The sequence below is a fragment of the Mesoplodon mirus genome, assembly GCF_964341445.2.
Source record: "Mesoplodon mirus genome assembly, chromosome: 7".
NCBI classification, from domain to species: domain Eukaryota; kingdom Metazoa; phylum Chordata; class Mammalia; order Artiodactyla; family Ziphiidae; genus Mesoplodon; species Mesoplodon mirus.
The window spans coordinates 14,101,849-14,127,780 of NC_138983.1; the positions used below are offsets into that span (position 1 = coordinate 14,101,849).

At 37.9% G+C, this 25,932-nt stretch overlaps 1 protein-coding gene across 3 annotated transcripts in view; it reads right to left on the bottom strand.

The window, feature by feature from the left end:
* The window catches only part of CSTPP1 (centriolar satellite-associated tubulin polyglutamylase complex regulator 1), a 199,865-nt gene that overhangs the window by 114,877 nt on the left and 59,056 nt on the right, over positions 1–25,932 (bottom strand). For 2 of the 3 annotated variants that reach the window (XM_082628616.1, XM_082628617.1), the window contains one exon: positions 1,768–1,898. In XM_082628616.1, the coding sequence (XP_082484742.1) occupies positions 1,768–1,898 (131 nt within the window). Of the gene's footprint in view, positions 1–1,767; positions 1,899–20,176; positions 20,232–25,932 lie in introns of those variants that run through there. The other variant, XM_082628618.1, reaches the window with a different exon arrangement.

Here is a 25,932-nt window from a genome sequence, read left to right on the forward strand (position 1 = left end):
GATGAATCATTGGCAGCTGCTATAAGAAAGATAAAGCAAACCACATCTGCTTAGAGTCCACCACTATATGGATCCCTTGTGATAATAAATAAATTGCTGAAGAGGGCCCACTTGTAAGTCATGAAAAAAATTAAGGATATCTGAAGATTATTTTCCATAGTTATCTCCATGTGCTATTTCATAGAAACCAGCTCTAGCTATATGCACCATTCTTCGATATAATGAGTATTTAATATATATTTGCTGACTGGTTAAGGGACAGAGAAAGGATTAGGAAAGACAGGTTCTGATGAAATAGTACAAAATTCATCTATACACTCACAGCTCCCAGTTTTGTTTATGTGGAGACCAACAAGATAGTTTTTCTGAGCTAGTTCACTTAAAATTGAGTTCACACTGATTTTCGACCACTAGTCATATATTTTGTAAAGAAGATGATGCTATTCTCAGTACACTTGCACAATAGTGTAATTGAGATGGATGATCTCTAGAGTTACTTGTCATTAGTAGAAATAGCATATTAGTAAATCTGGGTTCTATTTCCAACTTTGCTACTGTGCAATCCTTCTGCAAGTTACACAGTTTTGTTATTTACAAAATGGGCACAATAATATCTACCATACCTATTTCTTAGGATAGTGAAATGATCTAATCAGAAACTAGGTAGAAGGAATTTTAGCAAAAAAGTTTCAGTAGCTATATATAAAGTAGCAGTAGCATCAGTTAGAGCAGCGTAGGGGATCCTGAGAATTCAATGAAAGCAGGGAGCATACATATTTTCTTACTATAACCCCAGCACCAGGCACATGGTAAGTCTACCAGATATATTTGTTGAATGAATGAGGAAATAGTTTAGGCCTTCCTCTACTTTAAGTTAGGTTTACTATAGAGACTGTCAAAGATATTCGATACTTATTTGGAAAAAACATAATATGAAGATGGGAATAAGAACAGGCCTTTGAAAACAGACGTGAACAAAGGTTTTGAGGTAGAGACTCTATATCTGAAAATTTTTTTTTTTTTTTTTTTTTTTTTTTTTTTTTTGCTGTACGCGGGCCTCTCACTGCTGTGGCCTCTCCCGTTGCGGAGCACAGGCTCCGGACACACAGGCTCCGCGGCCATGGCTCGCGGGCCCAGCCGCTCCGCGGCATGTGGGATCTTCCGGGATCGGGGCACGAACCCATGTCCCCTGCATCGGCAGGCGGACTCTCAACCACTGCGCCACCAGGGAAGCCCCTATATCTGAAAATTTTGGAGCAATTTAATCTATTTTAATATTCGGAATGTAAGAATTTAGTGCCATTTTTTAAAAAGAAGCTCTCAGTAAGGGTCTTTCACCCTTCACATCACCAAAATAAAGTCTCAGTAAACACATTTTTGATCAGTGTATTTTTTAATATTGTCCTTGGGTTATAACCCAAGGTTCAGCATAAGATGCTGAACCAACAATATGCAAATTGATCCTAAGTTTAATTTGTTATAAAATGGGAATTATAGTATCTACCACAGAGAGACGTTGTGAAGATTAAATGAATTACTGCACGTAGATCTCAGAGTTACACTTGGATCTTAATAAGTGCTTCAGTGACAGTGATGGTGATGGTGATAATAATATTGATGGCAGTATCTCTGACACAAGACAGATAACTCCTTAAAAGGTGTTCCTAGAGCCTTGAAGAGTATGCACTAAAACAGTATCATACTGAGCAAAAGAAAGAAGTTTGGAGGGAATAAAGGAAGGCAAGAAAAGAATTTGGGAAGACTTACCACCATTTTTGCCTACAGTTCGGAAGCATCTCCAGAAGGCCCGTAAGAATGATGCCCTATTGTGAGGGGTGGCTTGGATGAAGCTGAATTCCCGAAAAAGAATGTGAGTTCCCTGACATACACTGTTAAAACTGCAAAGAGAAAAATCAAGAAATCATCATTAGATGGATAGTTACAGAAGGCTGGAATTAGAATGAAAAGTCAAGAATATATAGAACAACTGCCCAAAAGGAGAAAAAAATTTTTTTTTCTCCAAAAAAACTCTGAACTATAGATTAGACCAAGTCCTTCTATGAGAAATTCTCTTCACATAACTATATCTCTTTGAAAACTCTTGGAGTCCAATTCCTCTGAGTGCTTCCCACCTCCTACACACACACACAAACACACACACACACACACACACACACACACTGAGGAAGTTTTAATCAGTCATTAGAGCATCTCATATAGTGGGAAATCTTTGTCTTTAGCTGGGTGACACTGGCACTCATATCTTTTTGGAGAATACTTCTCCCTCTACCCCACTTGAAATTTATGTTTCCTTAAAGATATTCTTTTTGTATTCTCTCTGACCTGTATCAGCTGTCTTAAGAACAACATGGCTTATGGGAACATAACTGGATTGTCCGTTCCAGTTTGGGGGTGGTGTTGTATACCTCTCTGACAATAACGTTAGAGGAAAATCCATGTGCCAAAGGATATAAAAGGTTCCAGACAGACACTAAAGGCAAATAAGAAAAACAAGGGTAGAAAGCGGCCCCTGAATGAGAGTATGAAGTAAAGCCCTAGGGCCCAAGTGAGTCATTGTTTAAGCTGGGCTGGGGAAGGGGAAAAAATATACTCCATTGCCTTTGGGTTCTTCTGCCAAAGAAATAAAGGCTGTAGAGCCTGATGTAATCTAAAAATGGAAAATCCACCAAAGAATAGGCAATTATCCAGTAATCATCACTACCAAAGGCAGACTTCTGGTTCCAGAAAACTCCTAAAGTCCCTGACAAGTAAATCATGAGTGGAAAATATGTTAATCTTTGTAGAAAAGCAGACATTAAACTGAAGATGGCAAGCAACAGAGGGATAGTGGTAATTCCAAATGTCACTTTTCATTTGTTTAGCATTTAAAGGGGGAAAAAATTCTGAATCTCTGAATTGAACAAGAAAAAATTTCAGGAGCCATCTAATCCATTTTCCTTTTCCCTGACCAAGTTCAGAGGGAAGTGTTTAACCTGTCTTTAACATAGAGTATATTATCACTTAGGATAAAATTAGCCTCCTTCTGTCAATATTAACAACACTGTACGAAAAAGCAAATTACATACCCTTCTTCCCCCATGGAAGACTAGCATACAAACCTAAGATACTATGAGGAATTCTGAGGCAAAGAATTAGAAGAGAGATATTTAAAAAGCAACGAAAGTGTTAACCTAATTACGCAGTTTGCAGTGCTGTTGTCTTGAGTAAAGGAAAATGAAAAATAAAGCAAATGAGCTGTTACAGGTAAATGGAGTAGGCCACATTTCTAGCAAATGAAGTCTAGCAAATGATAACATTCTAGCCTAAATTTATGAAGCTACCCAGTAAAGAATTAGTCCCAAAGTGTGCTACACAACTCCCAGGGGAAAAATGCTGGTGTCTAGGTCATGGTCTAGGCTGTAAAGGAACTAATACTAGTGAAATTATATCCTTAGTGTAGCTTTTAAAAAATATCTTTTTTTAAGCTAGGGTGTAATTTATGCATTGAAGAATCTAGCTGAGTCTCATTGTATAGATGAATAGAATATACAGAAGAATTTATAAAATAGGAATTTTATACAACAAACTGATAGGGCAAAGTCTTACAATACTGAATATAAAAAGACATAATGGTATTTACACTGCTGCCTTTAGATAATTCATACCAATAAAATTCACATTTAATTAAAAATAAAAATAATTAGAAATGTTTGATTAGTATGGAGCTAATCAGATGATCAGTATGGAGATCAGAATCACTACCTAAAGAATTAATAGACAATCTTAGTATAACCAGTGAAATTCTTTTAGATAAGATGGCTGTAAAGAAAAAGCAGAAAATGCGATTGCTCAAAGCTTTACTGTTTCTCTTCAACCTGAAATATCTTTTTCCTACCTCCATCTCTTAAAATTCTATCCATGTCAAATACCATGTTTTGCATGAAATCTTTTCCTGATTCCACCCACCACAGCCAATTCCCATCATATCTCACTTATAACTCTCTAATGGTACAATTTGCTGCCTTGTTCTAAAGTTACTGGATGTATTTCCTCTATTCGACTCTATACAGTAACCAATTAGGCTGCACTCATCTTTGTCTCCATTGCATTACCTAACACATAGTAGATACTGCTCCATAAATGTCTGTGGTAGTTGATTTAGAAAGAAAAGAAAGAAACAGATGAATAACACCAGGCAGAAAGTATCAGGATTTATGTTTGTAACTAGCCATACTAGTGATACTGAACGTCAAATTTCTACCATCTTTTTAAAAGTCCAGGACCTTGGTCTGATATTAGTCTTGTAATACTGCAATACCAGCTATTTTTTTTTTTTTTTTTTTTTTTTTTTTTTAGTATTTGCCTGGCATATCTTTTTCTATGCTTTTAATTTCAATCTTTTTGGGTCATTTTTAAATGATACTTCTTGGGCTTCCCTGGTGGCACAGTGGTTAAGAATCCACCTGCCAATGCAGGGGACACGGGTTCGAGCCCTGGTCTGGGAAGATCCCACATGCCGCGGAGCAGCTAAGCCCGTGCGCCACAACTACTGAGCCTGCGCTCTAGAGCCCACAAACCACTACTGAGCCCACGTGCCACAACTACTGAAGCCCGTGTGCTCAGAGCCCGTGCTCCACAACAAGAGAAGCCACTGAAATGAGAAGCCCGCACACTGCAACGAAGAGTGGCCCCCGCTCGCCACAACTAGAGAAAGCCCATGTGCAGCAACAAAGACCCAACACAGCCAAAAATAAAAAAAAATAAAAAAAATAAAAAGATACTTCTCTCGTGAGTGCTGTACAGCTGGATTTGGTTTTTTACCCAATCTTACATTCTCTGTATTTTAGTAAGTTTTTTTAGATATTTGATTAATTTCTGCCATCTTATTTTGTCTTTTTTTAAAATTAATTAATTAATTTATTTTTGGCTGCGTTGGGTCTTTGTTGCCGCATGCGGACTTTCTCTAGTTGCAGCGAGCAGGGGCTACTCTTTGTTGTGGTGCGTGGGCTTCTCATCACAGTGGCTTCTCTTGTTGTGGAGCACGGGCTCTAGGTGCACAGGCTTCAGTAGTTGTGGCTCGCAGGCTCAGCAGTTGTGGCTCGGGGGCTCTAGAGCGCAGGTTCAGTAGCTGTGGCGCATGGGCTTAGTTGCTCCACAGCATGTGGGATCTTTCCAGACCGGGGCTCGAACCCATGTCCCTTGCATTGGCAGGCGGATTCTTAACCACTGTGCCACCAGGGAAGCCCTTATTCTGTCTTTTAAAAAATATATTTATTTATTTGGCTGTTCTGGGTCTTAGCTGCAGCACACGGGATCTTCGTTGCCACATGGGGGATCTTTGTTGCGGCATGCAGGAGCTTTAGTTGTGGCATGCAGGATCTAGTTCCCTGGGATCACACTGGACCACCAGGGAAGCCTCTTATTTTGTCTTTTCTGTGAACTGTTATTCTTTGACTTTCTTCTCTTTTCCTACTTTTTAGTGTGTTAGTAAAGTTTTTAAAAAATATCACCCCCCCCCATTAGTTTGTAAGCTATGACAGAATCTGTAATCTTTTAGTATTGCTCTTAAATTTAACATACATATTTAGCTATACTTTTTTTTTTTTTTTGGCAGTACGCGGGCCTCTCACTGTTGTGGCCTCTCCCATTGCGGAGCACAGGCTCCGGATGCGCAGCCTCAGTGGCCACGGCTGACGGGCCTAGCCACTCCGCTGCATGTGGGATCTTCCCGGACCAGGGCACGAACCCGTGTCCCCTGCATCGGCAGGCGGACTCTCAACCACTGCGCCACCAGGGAAGCCCTAGCTATACATTTTTTAAATGTCAAATTAATCATCTTTATCACTCTCCAAAACAAGGAACAAAGTACACTTAAATAACTTATTAGCACTCTTCTCATCTTCTGATACTATTTTCTAGAATTTGAATTCTACCTTTTTTTAATTGAAAAACTTTTTTTTTATTGTGGTAAGATATATGTAATATTTATCATTTTAACCATTCATAATATTTATCATTTTAACCACTGTAAATGTCCAATTCAGTGGCATTAAACATATTCACAATCTTATGTAACCATCATCACTATCTATACCCAAAACTTTTTCATTATCCCCAACAAAAACTCTGTATCCATTTAAAAAATTGCTCCCCCTTCTAGCCTCCTCCCAGACTCTGGTAACCTCTATTCTACTTTCTGTCTCAATGAATTTGCCTATTCTAGGTACCTCATTTAAATGGAATCATACAATGTTTGTCCTTCTATTTCTGGATAATTCACTAAGCATAATGTCTTCAAGGTCCATCCATGTTGTGGAATACTTCAAATTTCATTCCATTTTAAGACTGAATAGCATTCCATTGCATGTATATACCACATTTTGTTTATCCATTCATTTGTCAGTGGACACTTGGGTTGTTTCTACGTTTTGACTGCTGTGAAAAATGCTATGGACTTGGGTGTACAAATATCTGTTCATGTCCCTCCTTTCAATTCCTTTTTGATACATGCCAAGGAGTAGAATTGCTGCATCAAAGAGTAGTTCTAAGTTTAATATTTTGAGAAACCACCAAACTGTTTTCCACAGTGTCTGTACCATTTTATATCCTCACCAGCAATGCAGAATGGTTCCAATTTCTTCATGTTCTTGTCAACGTCTGTGATTCCACCTCTTTTTTATTTTTGGCTGTGCTGTGTGGCATGCGGGATCTTAGTTCCCTGACCAGGGATTGAACCCACGTCCCCTGCTATGGAAGCATGGAGTCTTTTTTTTTTTAATAAATAAATTTATTTATTTATTTATTTTTGGCTGCGTTGGGTCTTCGTTGCTGTGCGTGGGCTTTCTCTAGTTGTGGTGAGCGGGGGCTACTCTTCGTTGTGGTGCATGGGCTTCTCATTGCAGTGGCTTCTCTTGTTGAGGAGCACGGGCTCTAGGTGCGCGGGCTTCAGTAGTTGTGGCTCGCGAGCACTAAAGCACAGGCTCAGTAGTTGTGGCGCATTGGCTTAGTCGCTCCACAGCATGTGGGATCTTCCCGGACCAGGGCTCAAACCCATGTCCCCTGCATTAGCAGGCAGACTCTTAACCACTGCGCCACCAGGGAAGCCCTGGAAGCATGGAGTCTTAACCACTGGACCGCCAAGGAAGTCCCAACCACCATCTGCTTTTTTAATACCTCTCTTAGCAGGTGTGAAGTGGTATCTCATTGTGGTACTGATTTGCATTTCCCTAATGACTAATGATGTTGAATATCTTTTCATGGGCTCATTAGCCATTTGTATATCTTCTTTGGAAAAATGCCTATTTAAGCCCTTTGTCCTTTTATGAATTGTGTTGTTCACTTTTTGTTGTTGCTGAGTTGTAAGAGATCTTTACATAATCTGAATATGAATCCCTTATTAGATATGTGATTTGCAAATATGTACTCTCATTCTGTAGGTTGTCTTCTCACTTTCTTGATAGTATCCTTCGATGTACAAAAGTTCTTAATTTTGATGAAGTCCAATTTACCTATTTTTTCTTTTGTTCCCTGTGCTTTTGGTGTCATATCCATGAAATCATTGCCAAATTCAATGTCAAGAAGACATTGGATTGTTTTCTTCTAAGAGTTTTATAGTTTTAGCTCTAAGTTTAGGTCCTTGATGCATTTTGAGTTAATTTTTATATAAGGTGTGAGGTAAGTGTTCTTTCCTTTGCAGATAGGTATCCAGTTTTCCCGGCACCACTTGTTGAAAGACTTTTTGAGCAGTCCTTTCCCCAGTGAATGGTACCCTTGGCTCCCTTCTTAAAATCAACTGATCTAACATATGAGGGTTTACTTCTGGGTTCTCTCTTCTATTTCAGTGGTCTATACATCTGTCCTTAAGCCAGTTCCACACTGTTCCAATTACTGTGGCTTTGTATTGAGTTTCAGAGTTGGGAAGTTTGAGCCCTCCAACTTTATTCTTCTTTTTCAGGATTGTTCTGGCTATATGAGGCCCTTGCAATTCCACATGAATTTGAAGATTGTTTGTTCTATTTCTGTGAAAAAAAGCTGTTGTAATTCTGGTAGGGATTGTGTGGTATCTGTAGACTGCTTTGGGTAGTACTGACACCTTAACAATGTTAAGTCCTCCTTTCCAAGAACATGGGATGTCTTTCCATTTATTTAGGTCGTCTTTAATTTCATTCAGCCATGTTTTACAGTTTTCACTGTGCAAGTCTTTCATCTCTTTGGTTAGATTTATTTCTAAGTACTTAATTCTTTTAGATGCTGTTGTGAGTGGAATTACTTTCTTAATGTCCTTTTTGGATTGTTGATTGCTGGAATAAAAACATAACTGATCCTGCCTCTGTGTATCCTGCATCTTTACTGAATTCATTTATTAGCTCTAGTAGCTTTTTTTGTGGATTCTTTGGGATTTTCTATACATAGGATCATGTCATCTGCAAACAGATAATTTTACCTCTTCCCTTCCAATTTGGATGTCTTTTATTTCTTTTGACTCTACTTTTTTTTAAATGTAAAAAATAGCTATTAATTTTTAGTCAATAGTTATTTAAGTTTACAAACATTTCATACCAATTTTCATCCTCATTACTATTTTTTGCTCCTTCTCTCTTGGTTCAATTATTTTCTTGCTAAAGTTCATCCTCTAAGAAATGTCCATTTCAATTTTTTGGATTTGACACCAAAAGCAAAGGCAACAAAAGAAAAAATAAACAAGTGGGACTATATCAAATTAAAGAACTTCTGCACAGTAAAGGAAACCAGCAACAAAATGAAAAGGCAGCCTACTTAATGGGAGAAAATATTTCAAATCATATTCTGATAAGGGATTAATATCAAACTATATAAAAAACTCATACAACTCAATAGCAAACAAAAACAAAACAAAAAAACAATCTGATTAAAAAATAGGCAGAATAGACATTTTCCCAAAGAAGTCATACAGATGGCCAACAGGTACATGAAAAGGTGCTCAGCAGCACTAATCATCAGGAAAATGCAAATCAAAACCACAATGAGACATCACCTCACACCTGTTAGAATGGATATTTTTTTTTTTTTTTTTTTTTTTTTTTTTTTTTTTTTGCGGTATGCGGGCCTCTCACTGTTGTGGCCTCTCCCGTTGCGGAGCACAGGCTCCGGACGCGCAGGCCCAGCGGCCATGGCTCACGGGCCCAGCCGCTCCGCGGCACACGGGATCCTCCCAGACCGGGGCACGAACCCGTATCCCCTGCATCGGCAGGCGGACTCTCAACCACTGCGCCACCAGGGAGGCCCAGAATGGATATTTTTAAAAAGGCAAGAAATCGCAAGTGTTGGCAAGGATGTGGAGAAAAGAAAACACTTGTGCACTGTTGATGGAAATGTAAATTGGTGCAGCCATTATGGAAAGCAGTGTGGAGGTTCCTCAAAAAATTAAAAATAGAACTACCATATGATCCAGCAATTCCACTTCTGAGTATTTATCTAAAGAACTGCTCAAAAAGATATCTGCACCCCCATGTTCATTGCAGCATTATTTATAGAAACCAAGATGTAGATGCAAGCTAAGTGTCCACTGACGGATGAAGTGATGATAGAGAAAATGTGATACATATACACAATGGAATATTATTTGGCCATAAAAAAGAAGTAAATTTTGCCATTTGTGACAACAAGAATGGACCATGGGGGCATTCTGCTAAGTGAAATAAGACAGAGAAAGACAAATACTGTATTATCTCACTTATATGAAGAATCTGAAAAACAAAACAAAACAACAAAAAAACAAGCTCATAGATACAGAGAACAGACTGATGGTTGCCAGAGGCAACCATTTTGGGGGATGGGCAAAATGGGTGAGGGGGTCAAAAGGTACAAACGTCCAGTTATAAATAAGTCATGGGGATGTAATGTACACCATGTGACTATAGTTAATAATACTGGCACATTTAAAAGCTGCTAAGAGAGTAAATCTAAAAAGTTCTCATCACAAGAAAAAAATTCTGTAACTATGTGTGGTGATGAATAATAACTAGGCTTACTGTGGTGATCATTTCACAACATATACAAATACCAAATCATTATGTTGTACACCTGAAGCTAATAGAACGTTGTATGTCAATTACACCTCAAGGTAAAAAAAAAAAAAAAAAAAAAATTGAAAGAAAAAAAAGAAAGGTCCATTTCACAACATATATGTATGTCAAGTCATTATGCTGTACACCTTAAATTTATATAGTGTTGTATGTCAATTATATCTCAGTAAAACTGGGGGAAAAAGTTGGAAATTATTCAAGAAAAAAAGTAAAGAAAGAATGGTCCACAATCACTTATCTGAAATCCTTGGGACCTCTCTGTTTTGGAACTGACAAATTTTGGGGTTTTATAAAGGCAACATGTTGGACAAACTAGCTGTGGTATAACACAACCACTGGGGCTGGGGAAGCAGCCCAGAGTCAAGCATATTAAAATTTCCACAGTGAAACATATAGTCACACTTGGTAGGATAAATAAAGACCAAAGACAGCCTCATAAACTAGTTCAGGTCAAGTGTGCCCACAAATGAGTTTGCTGAAAACTTACCGAAGAAACCTTGTTTTTTAAGCTTTTTTGATTTCTGAATTGTGAATTTCTGAATACTCATAGACCTGTCATTTACACAAAAGTCTGTGGGTGGTAAATACTCTTGCTTTTCATATGCCTGAAAATATCTTTATTTTACCCTCTGGAGTTATGATTTAACCAGGTGGAGAATTCTGGATTGCCATTTATCTTCCCTCAGCACTTTAAGGGTACTACTCCATTGTCATCTGGCACCTATCATTGTTGTCAAGATGCCACCAGTCAAACTCCTGACATTCTTGATGGAGTTAATCATTCTTATCATTCATATAAGCTATATTCTTTATTGTTAATGTTCTGCAGATTCTACAATGTGTCTACCATGTAGGTTTATTTTTGTTTATCTTGCTCAGGACTTTCCCCTGACTTATGTGTTTTGCCAAATATGTAAATTTCTCAGCCAGTATCTTTTAAAATATTGCTTCTTTGCCATTTTCTCTATCCTTTTCTTCTAAGTCTCCTATTAGATATACATTGTTGTGTCTCAGTGTCTCTCACCTGTCCTTTTATAGTTTTTAGCTCTTGATCTTTGTGTTACACTTAGTATTATCTTCTAAATTATGAATTCTCTATTCTATTATGTCTGGTCTAGAGTTCATTCTCTCTCAGTTTTTAAAAAATTCAATTAACTTTTTTATTTCTAGAACTTTCAACTCATCTTTTAAGGCTTATACATGGCTTTGTTTCATTTTGCCTGTTCTTGTTTCCCAATTTTTGTTCTCTCTTAATTTTTTTATTGAAGTATAATTGATTTACAATGTTGTATTAGTTTCTCATATACAGCAAAGTGATTTAGATATATATATATATGTATATATTCTTTTCTATTATAGGCTATTATAAGATATTGAATACAGTTCCCTGAGCTTTACAGTACAACCCTTGTTGTTTATCCATTTTTTGTTCTCCTTTTATATTACTACTATTCCTTCCTTTTTCTCCCTGAGGATCCTAAACTTCATTTCAAAATCAATTTAAAATAATTAATTAACTTTATTTTCTCTGGAGTAAATTTATATTTCAATTGCTGGGTTTATTGGTTCTTTTTCTTAGCATCAGTTTTCCTTATATGTTTTGGAATTGCAGTGTGCAAACTCATCTTAAGTGGCAGGCTTTATTCTCTCTACTTGTTTATTCTCTCACTGTCTCCTGGAGACAGATCCTAGTTCAGAACTAGGTATTATATTGGATGACTTAAGACTCCATTCCTGGGGCTTCCCTGGTGGCGCGGTGGTTGAGAGTCCGCCTGCCGATGCAGGGGACACGGGTTCATGCCCCGGTCTGGGAGGATCCCACGTGCCGTGGAGCGGCTGGGCCCGTGAGCCATGGCCGCTGAGCCTGCGCATCCGGAGCCTGTGCTCCGCAACGGGAGAGGCCACAACAGTGAGAGGCCCGCATACCGCAAAAAAAAAAAAAAGACTCCATTCCTGATGATACTGGGGATATCATAGAGACCACAGAGACTATCACTGAATCCCTGAGTAGCTTAGACCTGAGTAGCAAGACTAAGTCCTGACTACAAGGGTGTCTGCTTCCTCTTGTACTCCCAGGTTTTATATAAGCCATTTCCCAGATAGCAATAATAAGTTTTTTTTTGAATCCCCTTTAAAGGGGTGGAAGAAGAAAAGTCTGGCTTTAGTCTCTTGCCCTGTGTGTGACACTTTTAGTCTTTACTATTCCAAGAGAAATGAGCACTTAGTTACCTATGCTTCTTCTGAACCCAGAGCACAGGAGGCCTAAGGTTTTAGTCCAATTAACATTGTGGTTTTGTTTAGTTCCTGGTCTATAGGTGAATTTATTCTGATTTTACACATGGCTATATCCTTTAAATTTTCTCTCAGAAAATTTTATCATTACCATGTGTTTGGAATGGATAGGAGGACCAAATCACAAACACTGCAAACCATTATGACCAGAAATCCAAAACAAACTTTCTACCTGCATAAAAATGTACCTTCTTGGGGCTTCCCTGGTGGCGTGGTGGTTGAGAGTCTGCCTGCCGATGCAGGGGACACGGGTTCGTGCCCCGGTCCGGGAAGATCCCACATGCAGCAGAGCGGTTAGGCCTGTGAGCCATGGCTGCTGAGCCTGTGCGTCCGGAGCCTGTGCTCCGCAATGGGAGAGGCCACAACAGTGAGAGGCCCGCGTACCGCAAAAAAAAAAAAAAAAAAAAAAAAAAAAAAAAAATAGTACCTTCTTATTAATTTCTCATTGTATTTAACTAAACTGAAATGTTCTTTAATAGTCATGAATCTTGAGAACAAATTAGTGGTTACCAGAGGGGAGAGGGGTAGATGGAGGGGCAAAATCAGTGGAGGGGATTCAGAGGTACAAACTACTAGGTATAAAATAAATAAGTTACAAGGATGTAACGTACAACACAGGGAATATAGTCAATATTTTATAATAACTTTGTATGAAGTGTAATCTATAAAATATCTAATTACTATTTTGTACATCTGAAATTAATATAATATTGTAAGTCAACTATACTTCAATAAATAAATAAAATTGGATCACAAATTTTGAAAAAAGAAGTTATCAATCTTACTTGTAAAATCAAACAAAAAAGTTCCTAAAAATATCTTAAAGGCCATACAAAAGTATATCAGATGCCTGCCTCAAACAGAGTTCTCCAAAAACCAGTAGTTAAACTTCATTGAGCAAATTCTTTCATTTTCCTTAAGTTGTTGGTTTTATTCCCTTGAGATGTCAATTTTTTTTAGTTTGAAATAATTTCAAATTTACAGAAAAGTTACAAGAATAGCACAAAAGATTCCTGTATATCCCTTACCTAGATTACCTGAATGTGAATATTTTACTACATTTGCTCTCAGTACAACATTCTTTCTCTCTCATTCTCTCTCTACTCTCTGTCACACCCATACATATATGTATAAATATAGATATTTATATATATTATATTTCAGAACTGTTTAACAGTAAGTTGTAGACATGATGCTCCTTCACCCCTAAACACAGTATGTATTTCCTAAAAAATAAGTAATTCTCTTATGTAACAATAGTACAATGAACAATATCAGAAATTAAAATCAATATAATACTTTTATCTAGTCTACAGACCTTATTAAGATTTCACCAATTGTTCCAGTAATGTCTCCTTTATAGGAAAAGAAAATTCAAGATGATACATTGCACTCAGTTGTCATGATTTTTTAGTCTCCTTTAATCTGAAACAGTTCCTGGGTCTTTCTTTGTATTTCATGACATTGACATTTTTAAAGAGTACAGATTGTACTCCAATTTGGGTTTGTCTGATGTTTCCTCATGATTAGATTCAGGTTATACTCTTTTGGCAGGATTATCACAGAAGTGATGCTGAGTTTTCCCAGTGCATCATATCAAGAGGCACTTGCTGTGGATTAGTCTAATTACTGGTGATATCAACTTTGGCCATTTAGGTAAAGCAGTGTCTGCTAGGTTCACCCACTGTGGAGCTATCCTTTGTAATCAGTAAGTATCTTGTGGGGAGATACTTTGAGGCTGTGGAAATATACTGTTACTCTTCAAACTTTCATTTGCTACTTTCAGCATCTACTGATAATTCTTGCCAGAAACAATAAAAATTATGATGGTTTTGCCAAATGGTTATTTTTCCCCTAATTACATCATTTCATCTACCTTTATAAGTTGACTTTCTACAATAAAGAGAAGATACATGTAAATATTTTTATTTCTTGTTCCTTCTTATACTATAGGTAGCATAATACAGATATTCTTTTGTCCAATTCATAGGGATCTGATGATTTTTTTTAAGCTGTCATGAATAAAAAGTTCAAGAACTCTCTGTTTGGATCCTCTGGCCACAAGAGAACCAAAGATATCAAAATTAAAATGTCTCTGAATTATATCATTTTTATCTTAAAAGGTATAAATAAATTTATTAGAATGAAATTGAGAACAAATGTCTCAAATTGATTTTAACAAGAAAATAAATTATTTAAATTTCATAGTTTTCGCATTTTATTTGCTTAATAGTTAATTCTAGAGTAACAGATCAAGAAAATACAGCAGAAGCTGTGTTTAAAATTAATGACGTTATAACCAGACATTTGTAAACATGTTAAGTAATGAGTTCTTGATAAAATTTCATTTTCTCATTTAATAACAAAGGCTGTTTACACAGAAAAAAGTCAACAGACTTCTATTAAATGGTATCTGTTTTCTCCTGAAAAACTAAAGAAGTTCTAAGAATTCGTTTATGGTATCAATTCCACATAAACACCTCAATTTTGGATATTAAAAAGCAAAAAGTCAGAATTGATTTAAATTACTTTGGTGAAGTGGCCAGTAACTCAAGGACTACCAAGGAAAGAATTAAATATAAATGTCATCGTAGTAGATTTACATACATAGCCATTCACATTCTAGATAAAGAAAAAACAAAGAGCAAAAGGACCAAATTAAAATATTCCAGTTCATTTTCAATGTGCCAAGAGGCAAAAGTTCAAAATTCCTATAGTATTTCATATCTTCCAGGTACTCCTTGCTCTTACTCAAAATGAAAACTGCCAATGAGCACTGACCTACACAGTTAAATTGGATTGCAGCAGTTTGGTCTTCTTAGGCCAGTCTCTTATCTCCTTTTTTCTTTCTAAAATCAGGCAAGCTCATTAGAATATACTATCTTTTGTTAGAATTGGGACTGTTTTTTGCTGTTTTGAGATGAGCTTTATTTGCAAGAAATCCTAAACAGATCTACCAAAAAAGTAAAATATGAGAACAGATCACACCCAATTATGCAGCACAAACTGGCCATACCAAGGTGATAAATACACAGGGTAGAGATCAACCTCTGAAAAATAAATAAGATCAAAGGTCCAAACATTTTAGAAAGAATCATGATTTAAAGTAACCCTTTATTGCTTCTGGAAGCAGAAGGAAAAAAGATATTCCATATAGAGGGAATAGAAAACTTTTGTGGCATATTTCCCATTAATGGATTGGAAAAATTAGCAGACTGGCATTTTGTGCTGCAGAAAGTCACCAAACCCTAAAGATGTATTCCTGGGGCATGGTTTGGTCCCCAGAACTAACTAAGCCTGGGTTTGTTCTTTCCTTCCTTGTGAAGTTCAGATGAAGCCTAAGCTCTTAAATGTTTTCTTTCCATTGCCTATCTGCTATAGAATTTTGCAGTGCTAACTTGATGAGAGAAACCAGTGAAGCATGTCAGCTTGGTCTATGTTGCAGAACCCCAAAGTATTATAGTTTCGGCAACACACTTGAATAGAAGTTACCTCACACCAATTTCTTTATTATAGTGCTACAAAGAAATTTCTGCATTAAAGTTCAATGCAGAATTTCTAAAACCATCTAACTCTCTACTGAGCTGTTATAATCTATTGTTCAAACATACAATACACCTATAACAGGAAAAAAATAAATGAACATCATGACCCTGTATCCAAGGAGAAATTTGACCAAGTGTGTGTGGTTTTTTTAAATTAATTAATTAATTGATTGATTGATTGGTTGATTTTTGGCTGCTTTTGGTTCTTCGTTGCTGTGCGTGGCTTTCTCTAGTTGCGGCGAGCAGGGGCTACTCTTTTTTTTTTTTTTTTTTTATGGTACGCGGGCCTCTCACTGTTGTGGCCTCTCCCGTTGCGGAGCACAGGCTCTGGACGCCCAGGCTCAGCGGCCATGGCTCACGGGCCCAGCTGCTCCACAGCATGTGGGATCTTCCCAGACCGGGGCTCGAACCCGTGTCCCCTGAATTGGCAGGCAGATTCTTAACCACTGTGCCACCAGGGAAGCCCACCAAGTGTGGTTTTAACATATGGTACATTTGGAATATGGTTCTGCTCATAGATATGCATCAGGTGAATCGACTGCAGGTTATCTTCTCTGTTGGCCAGGAAGATATAAGTGCAAGCAGTATAGAAAATAGAAAGCTGCCATGCTGCAGGTGGACGCTCACAATCCTCTTCATCTTCTCATTCTCAGCACTGGCTAAACCAGAACTAGAATATCTGAGATCATTGGCTTCTAAAAAAAAAATCTCCAATTTAGGAAGAAATCCAATAGGGACTAATCAATCTTCAGTCACTGTCTAGGGATAGGTGAACAAATTTGTGAGAACTGAGCTGCCCCTGTGGTGGATGAGATTGGTAATTTCTGCAACAGTAAAACAACTAAATCATAAGCTTATCGGTTCACTCTAATGCCTTAGCATTGGCATTTCATACCAAGGTTTTTTTCTGCCTGACTGAGTAATCCTCAGTAGCAGAGCTAGTTTTCAGACCATGACATCAGTGAGATCATATTCTACTGCATTATGAAGTGAAAAACTCATGAGACAGCCTCAGGCCCCGAGAGCTATGAAAAGCTTCTGCAATGGGAAGCATAAGCAGCGCTGAGCTTTCTTTCCTTGGTTACTTCACGAAGTGCTCTTCTGTCACCAAACCCCAGAAAGAATCTTCTTAAAGCAGTGGAAGAGAGCACTTGTCCCATCCTGGGCAGATGCCAAGGGGAAAGGAGAGTGTTTCCAGATAGGGTGATCACCAAGCAAATTCTCCCCAGAAGACTAAGCAAAGGACTTCGTTCTCATATGCTGCTTCTCTGAAAGGAAACTGCTCTCCTCTGGATCTTTATTCGTAACTCAGTTAGGCCCCCTGCCAGAGTTGAAAAATGTTTCAAACTCCCTTTTCAAGCCTTCCAACTTCAAAACTGATTGCCGAAGGCCTGGCATGCTGTGGTAAACTCTCAACTGCATATCAATTCCTTACCCACTTGTATCAGTAGAAAAGCAAGATGATTCATTAACATCTGTTTATCCCTTGCAGTTTTAAGTGTTAAGGAACATCTCTTTTATATTGCTCTTTACTCCATGCCAATAGAAACAGGCAAATACATATACCTCAGGATGGGAAATCAATGCACAGAGAGAGCACTGGGAGAAAATTACTGCATACATACTCTTTACAGCATGCTAGAAATTTAAATTAGAAAAAGACAACGTAGCAATTTAGAAAATGCTTTTCATATACTATAAAAAAACAGGAAATAAAATTATGTGTACATTATAATTTTAACTACAATAAAGTAGGTCTACAATAAGGAAAATGATTTTAAAAATTTAAAAGAATTATATTTACTCATTGTATTAGGATTGTTAGCTTCTAATTGATTTCTTTGTCTTCCATATATTCTACAATATTATTATATGTTACATTTTTGTAAGAAAAATATTTTTTAACAACAGTTACCATAAATCTCTAGTTTTTCTCATTCCTACAAGGCCTTTAAACACAGGTCTTGATAACAGAACTTCCAGGAGCTTGCCTAATTTCACTTGAAATCAAGAGTAATTGTGTTTCCATGATTTCTCTGGGGAAACATCTCCTAGCCTTACAGGAAAAATGTCTGGACAAAGAATGTTCCTCCTTAGAATGCTGCAGTATTTCTGTTATGTCTTACCTCCTGCTACATGTTACATCTCACATATTTTCTTATGTGGTCTCTAAACCTGTTACCTGTTATTTCTTTCTCTTTGGCTCTACCTTTCAACCTCTGTATCTCTTTTGTCAACAGGCTCATCCCACCGGTACTATTTTTTTCTGCTACTGAAGTTAAATTTAGTGCTGCAGGTAAGGCTCTCCTTAGTCATCCTGCCATTCCTTCCCTACAGTGTGATTACTCTCTACCTCCAGACCTCAAAACAGCTTTTGTCTGTTTTACTGCCAGATCACATATCATATTCTTATCTAATTTCTTGTCAGTTTTCTTCTTTAGCTTTTTCAGCTCAATACTAGTTTCCTTCCAGGTTTTTCCCACCCATTGCATATCTGAGCTTTGTACAACAGTAGATGACATTTTAAGGAACATTCTATTTTCTGCCTACAGCTATAGCTTCTAGGATTTTTTGTATCATCCTTTTGTTCTCACTAGGATCCCCAATATGGTCCCATTAGCATCACCTGTAGATCTCATTGAAGACCCAACCCTATTTTTTGGGTCCCTTAAATGTTAAAAACACTTTCCCTGCTACCACCCCCCCCCCGCCACCCCATTCAGGAGCTGGAGGCGTTACATTTATCAGCTCTCTCGGTTCAAAGCCAGCAAGTAATTCTCAAACCACCATCCTTTGTTCTTGTTCAAGATGATATGAATTAGGCTGAGAAAAAAAATGTTTCATACAAATGCTTTAGTCATAGGCCAAAGTCTTGGATTTGATTATAATTCAAAATGATAATAAAATTGAAGAGGTGTTGGAAACAAAGCAAACAGGGTTTGTTCTGTTAGAGCCACACACATCAGTCTTGCGGCTGCTGATTCCATTCTCTTCTAGGTTATTATTTCATCTTATCATGTCTTGTGTTACACTATTACCATTATCTCCAGAGTTACCTTCTTTGTGTTGTTTTTTGTTGGTCTCACTTTTTAGAAAATAAATGCAGTTTCTTTTGGTAGCCATGTATACTTATTTATTTAAAGCTACTGGTAAATCCATTTATATTTTTAAAATACTCATTTTCCTGACTTTAGGTGAAAGCTATTTTGTTTTCTCTTACCTTTCCAAGTTCAAGTCCATTCTTTTCAATTTTTTGCATTAGCTAGGAACTCCTAAAATGAGAGCTCCATGCATACATGATTAAAGTAGCCTTAATGATTCAGTAGTCTATGATGGAAATAAGTCAGTTTCTTCCTGATACCTTTATAAAAATCTCTTCAAATTTTCTTATTAACTCATCAGATTTCAATGTCACTTTGATTTGTTTTCTTATTTCCAACAGAGAATTTTATTTCTAAAGATATATGAGGGAAGCACATGCCGTGGAGCAACTAAGCCCGTGAGCCACAACTACCGAGCCTGGGCTCTAGAGCCCCCGAGCCACAACTACTGAAGCCCGTGCGCCTAAAGCCCATGCTCCACAACAAGAGAAGCCACTACAATGAGAAGCCCACGCACCACAACAAAGAGTAGCCCTGGCTCACTGCAACTAGAGAAAAGCCCACACGCAGCAACAAAGACCCAATATAGCCAAAAATAAATAAATAAACAAATAAATAATAATAAAAAGATATATGAGGGAAGAACTCTAGATAGTAGGCAGGTTCTTACACAAAACTTTTGTAAACACTGAGAATCTAATGTGTTATTTGGTTAAAGACCTCAGAGAAAGAGGTGCCACAAAGTTTCTGAAGATCCTAGGATAGTTACTCCAGGAAATCTTAAAGAAAGAACATAAAAATTTAACAAGGGCCTCCCCGTTCCCCAAACACCTGTTTGTCAGGTGAAGTCTTGAATTCATTCACATAAAACTTTCTCTGTGACATAAAACTTCTTAATATTGACTTATTTTAGAACATTACCACTCTCTAATTCTTTACTTGGTGCCATTTAACCAACTACCAGTCTTCTAAAAAACAAAGGACATTTTTCAATATTCTTTTGTGATTGATTGAAAATCACAAAGCAGCTATAGATGACAGAACCTAATGAAAATCTATACTGAAAACTCACTTTTCCTGCCAAACCTTTAAAGATTCACTTTAAGTAAGAAATATTTTTTCTTTTTTTTTAAAAAAGAGGGACACAAACAATAACTTGGACATAAACTTGTACCTTAGAAAGTAAGATATTGGTAGAATTACCATATAATCCAGCAATTTCACTTCCAGGTTTATTGTCAAAAGAAATGAAAGTAGGGACTCAGATATCTGTACACCCATGTTCATCATAGTATTATTCACAATAGCCAAAAAGTGAAAGCAACCTAAGTGTCCATTGACAGGTGAATGAATAAACAAAATGTGATACATGCATACAATGAAATATTATTTAGCCTCAAAAAAGGAAGAAGATTCTGATACATGCTACGACATGGATGAACCTGGAGGACATTAAGCTAAATGAAAAAAGCCAGTCACAAAAAGACAACTATTATATGATTCCACTTATATGTGGTATCCAGAGTAGTCAAACTCATAGAGATAAAAAGTAGAATGGTGGTTATCAGGGCATAGGGGGAGGAGGAAATGGGGAGTTAGTGCTTAATGGGTACAGAGTCCCGGTTTGGGAAGATGAAAAAATTCTGAAGATGGATGGTGGTGACGGCTGCAAAACAATGTGAATGTACTTAATGTCACAGAAATGTAGACTTAAAAATGGTTAAAATGGTAAATTGTATGTTATGTATATTCTACCACAATAAAAATAACGAAATGAAGATACTGGTTAAGATAATAGTAGTAACGTAACACAAAAACCCAGTATGTATATTTATAGAATTGCCTGATGGAAGGAGAAATTGGAAGTTATAACCAAAACATTTTTTAGAGTGGGTCTGAAGTAAGAATGTCTACAGCTTTGTTACTGAAAGTGTGGACCAATGATGGCAGCATGGGTGTCCCTTAGAAGCCTCTTAGAGATCAGAATCTAGGCCCCACCCCAGATGTAATAAACCCCATTCTGCATTTTAACAAGATCTCCAGGTGATTCATAGACACATTGAAGTTTGAGAAGCACCAGTCTGGGGCAAATCTTACCACTTTTTAGCTGTGTGACTTTGGGCCAGGTACTTAACCACTTTGTGCCTCAATTATGTTTTATCTGTAAAATGGTGATAATAGGAATGCTTACTATATAAGGTTGCCAAAGATTAAATGTGATAATAATGCCTGTGGTATAATTCTTGGCACATTCAGGGACTATTAGCTATTATTATTACTTTGCTGTACAGAAAATCTGTGAAAGTTGATTTCAGGGACTTTTCTAAAAATAGTAAATTTAGGAAGTCAATATTTTCCAGATGATATGAATGGTGCCTGGCTTTTAAGAGATAATTGTGAAAAAGGATATATGGGAGGTAATAGTTTTGACAAAGTATGAAGGGGTGGAAATGACTTTCTTCAGAAGACCCAATATAGTAGAGAAAAGGTGTCAAATTCATTCACAGTGGGGGAATTTTTTACTTGTTAAAGTATGTGAGGACCAGACAAACATTATTGACAAAATATAAATGGAATAGAAATACCTTTTGATGACAATGTCATATTTGAAAAATATTTTAGGGGATAAATGGTATATTTTTCACATGTCTGAAATCCCCCTGTGGGAGATAACCTTTCAGCTGAAATATCACAAATATATTTGACTTATGTGATAAAGGACCAATATTTGGCTAAGGAGCAAGCTGAAAGAGAGTGAAATAGTAACAAGGTGGGGAGACAAAAAGGACAGCTACATAGGCATCCATGAACTTCTAGCACCTGGGTCACAATTCTCAGAAGATGTCACCGAGTTCCTAACCTAATTTCTCTAACTGGGGATCTTTCCTTGTCCCAGAAAAGACTTTTGAAGACAGAGAGGATTAAAAAAATATATATTGTTAAGAAGCGAGGTTGCTAGGCTTGCACTTTACTAGCCGGAATCCCTTTATCTTTCCTGAGAGCCCCCCAGATCTCTTTTATTCTAGGTCAGTAATTTAACACTCTCAGCTCTCAATTCAAAGCCAGTAATGACCTTGCTGTGCTGAATTATTAGCTTAGGATATAGAAAGAGAGAGAGAGGGAAGGGGGAAAAAAAAAAAACCTAAAAACAACAGAGGCCTTTTGATCAGAGCACCAAACTGCAGTTCGCTGTAACTCAAGCTGCCCATTCTTATATGGCAGGTATTAAGGACTCCCCCTGCCAGGAAGGACCCTATTAAAAGACAATAGCTGTTTGAAAAGGGTAAGCAAGTTGATATGGATATAATAGGCCACATATGGGGGCCCTTTTCTACTCTGAAATAAAGCTCCTTCTTAAGAGTTGTGAGCTGGGAAATCCAGTATTCAGTAAGGCAAGAGGAGGAGATATAATAGAAGAGAGTGGGTAGCCATGCAGAAATGCTTGAAGGTGCTTCAGGAAAAAGGGACGAGGGCTTTGGGGAGCCTGCAGCGATGAGCATCAATCAGTGAGCGTAGAGGCTTTCAGAATGGCCAGGTGCTCTTAGGTCCCCAAGAGGTTTTTAGGACCAGTGATGACAAAGATTTGGCTGGAACTAATATAGTGGTTAGTTTCTCTAATGGGTTAACAACAGCAACAAAAAACCAAGCAGCAAACTAGTAAGCTCTTGCCAGGAATGATGCAGCTGGCAAAAAGTAATCCTTTCTGCCTTGTTTTAAACAACCTAACATGCAAACATCCTAAACTCCTGATGAGTACCATCTAGTGCCACTAAATGTTCTTGTTATCTCTAGGATGATATTTTTAAAAAAATAAAGAAAGAAAGAAAAAAGTCCTGCAGAACAGAGACAGTGAACTCCAAAGAAATTGCCTCTTGCCTGCAAACTACACACTTCCTCTGATGCAGAGAGGTAACCGCAGGACCTGGGACTTGTCACTTTATTAGCTAACCCATACTTGCTTATCTATCACCAAAACACTATGCCCATTAAAGGATGATACTTTTTGAGGATCTTAAATCCACAACAGAATTTCCCAACTGTTTTAGCTATCTCTAAGATCTTGTATGTTACAAAACAAGGAAGGATTTAAGAGCGATTCAAATGAAGGATTTAAGTGAATTAACAATTCAAAACAATTCAATTGTCTGAATTGAATTCAAACAATTCAAGTCGTTTATGACTAAATTCTGAATCCCTAAATTCCTAAGCAAAAATATCAGAAAGGTATTTTTCTTTCATCCACCACCCTTTGCTAATTGCCAAATGAACAGCTCTCCAATTCCCAACCACTGTAATTAATGGGCTAGCTTGATGGAATTTACAACCAAAGAAAAAACACAAGGGATCTCTTAACACTTGCTTGTTCCACTGAGCGGTCAACAGGGCACAAAACTGATCTTTAGCAAATTAAAGGGTTTTGCTGATTAAAGAGAAAATCTGGATTCCTAAGAAAAAAATTCTGTCTTACCACTAGGCTTAAAACTCCAAAATAAACATACGATTTTTACAAAAAGTTATTACAGATAATTGTTTCCATAAAATATCACAATTCTAAACTACTCTCCGTTATGTAGACTCATCTCAGATAGGGTCATCATGTAAGAAAGGAGGGACGAGCAATGGAGAGCAATGAAAAGAGTAACGGGGAACATCAAACACCACGCTCATTCCCTAATTCATGCCATAGCATATGGTGACCGTATTGTCGGAAGTTCAAATTGGGACACCTAGTCTAAAAAAGTTTTTATTTGGTGTGTGGGCCACTTCCAGGTGTGAGAAACAGCCTATAGATTTTTTATATATAGATATGGGTATAATGATTATGTTTAAATGCCACGCTAATTGATAAATATTAAATGTCATATCATTTGATAAATCTTAAAAGATATACAGCCTATATAATATGAAAAATAATATTCATTATACAGAACAGCATGAATAGTATGATACCATTGATATAAAACTACATGGGTGCATATGCAAGTAGACAAGATGTTTGAAAGAACAGAGAAAACGAAGGTAAGAAAAAAAATGGAAGAAAATTTCTCAGAACTGAAAGACATGAGTTCCCAGACCAAAAGGATCCTTAAAAGCCCAGCACAGGGCTTCCCTGGTGGCACAGTGGTTGGAAGTCCGCCTGCTGATGGAGGGGACATGGGTTCGTGCCCCGGTCTGGGAGAATCCCACATGCCAAGGAGCGGCTGGGCCCGTGGGCCATGGCCGCTGAGCCTGTGCGTCCAGAGCCTGTGCTCTGCAACGGGAGAGGCCACAGCAGTGAGAGGCCCACGTACAACAACGAAAACAACAACAAAAAAAGCCCAGCACAATGAATGAATACCGATGCGCACCAAGGCACATCACTGTAAAAAAGTAGACTCCACCATTTTTGTCTTTAAGTGAACAAGCCAGTTTCTTTTTGTTTGTTTTTTTGTTTTTTTAACTTATTTTTTGGCCGTGTTGGGTTCTCGTTGCTGCTCGCAGGCCTCCTCTAGTTGCGGCTAGTGGGGACTACTCTTCATTGCAGGGCATGGGCTTCTCACTGCAGTGGCTTCTCTTGTCGAGGAGCACAGGCTCTAGGTGTGTGGGCTTCAGTAGTTGCAGCATGCAGGCTCAGTAGTTGTGGCATGCAGGCCCTAGAGCACGCAGGCTTCACTAGTTGTGGCACGTGGGCTCTAGGGCACGCGGGCTTCAGTAGTTGTGGCACGCGGGCTCAGTAGTTGTGGCTTGTGGGCTCTAGAGCGCAGGCTCAGTAGTTGTGGTGCATGGGCTTAGTTGCTCTGCGGCATGTGGGATCTTCCTGGACCAGGGATCGAACCCGTGTCCCCCTGCATTGGCAGGCAGATTCTTAACAACTGCACCACCAGGGAAGTCCTAGACTCCACCTTTTATGGAGTGTGGCAAGATCACTTTGTAGAAGAACATGTAGGATAGGAGACATTGGTGCAGCTATCTTTGGAAAATATAGTCTGCCACAGTTTCCCTCCCAAATTTACATTCCTCCCAAATGCAAAATACACCCTGCTCTCCTAAACCCCTAAAGTCTAACTCCATTTCAGCATCAACCCAAACTCCAGGATCTTGTCATATAAGTCAAAACCAGGTGCAGATGAAGTTCCTCAAGTACAACTTTTGGGGTACAGCTCCACAGTCTGATTACTAATCTAAATACCTGTAAACTGAGGAGATAAGTTATACGTTCCCATATGTACAATGATGATACAGGCATAGGATAACCACAATAGACTTCCATTCAAAAAGAGGGAGAATAGGAGGCAATATGTAATCACTGGTCCATTGCAATTCTGAAATCCACATAGGCACATGTCTTATTTCCTTGATTTGGGCCCAATACCTCTTCCTGGTAATGATTTTCCATGACCTTTGACTCTATACTCTGAGCTTTTGGTTCCATCTTCTGAATCATACTTTCATTTCCATGAAACATTGCTTCAGTTTGTAGTGGAGGAGCTTTCTTGGCTTGTTTCCTGCCCATAGAAGTCTAGGGGTCCTAAGGTAACTTTTTGTTTTGTATTATCTCTATCCCCTTTAGTCCAAACTGGTGGTACTTCCCCCAATACAATTCTCTTGAAAACATAGGTTTTTCTTCATCAGACAAAAGCTGTACACCCAAATCTCCCTGAGACAGGCCTTATTTGGGTTTTCTTAGGCTGCAATGAGACAACACCCTTAAGATCTTTAGGTCTTTTGTCTATCTGAAAGAGTCTAAGAAGCTCCACCTTGAAATCTTTCTGAGGTTTTAACAAACAGTACATCTTTACTCTAAGACCACATTTTTCTGACAGCACTCTGTATTTGATCTTTGCCTTGAGGCACTTTCTTACTTTGAGTATTTTTTCTGGTTAGAAAGACTGTCCCAAGCTCTCTATATTTCCTCTAAATCCTACCTGAAAACCAAACAGTTCATTTACA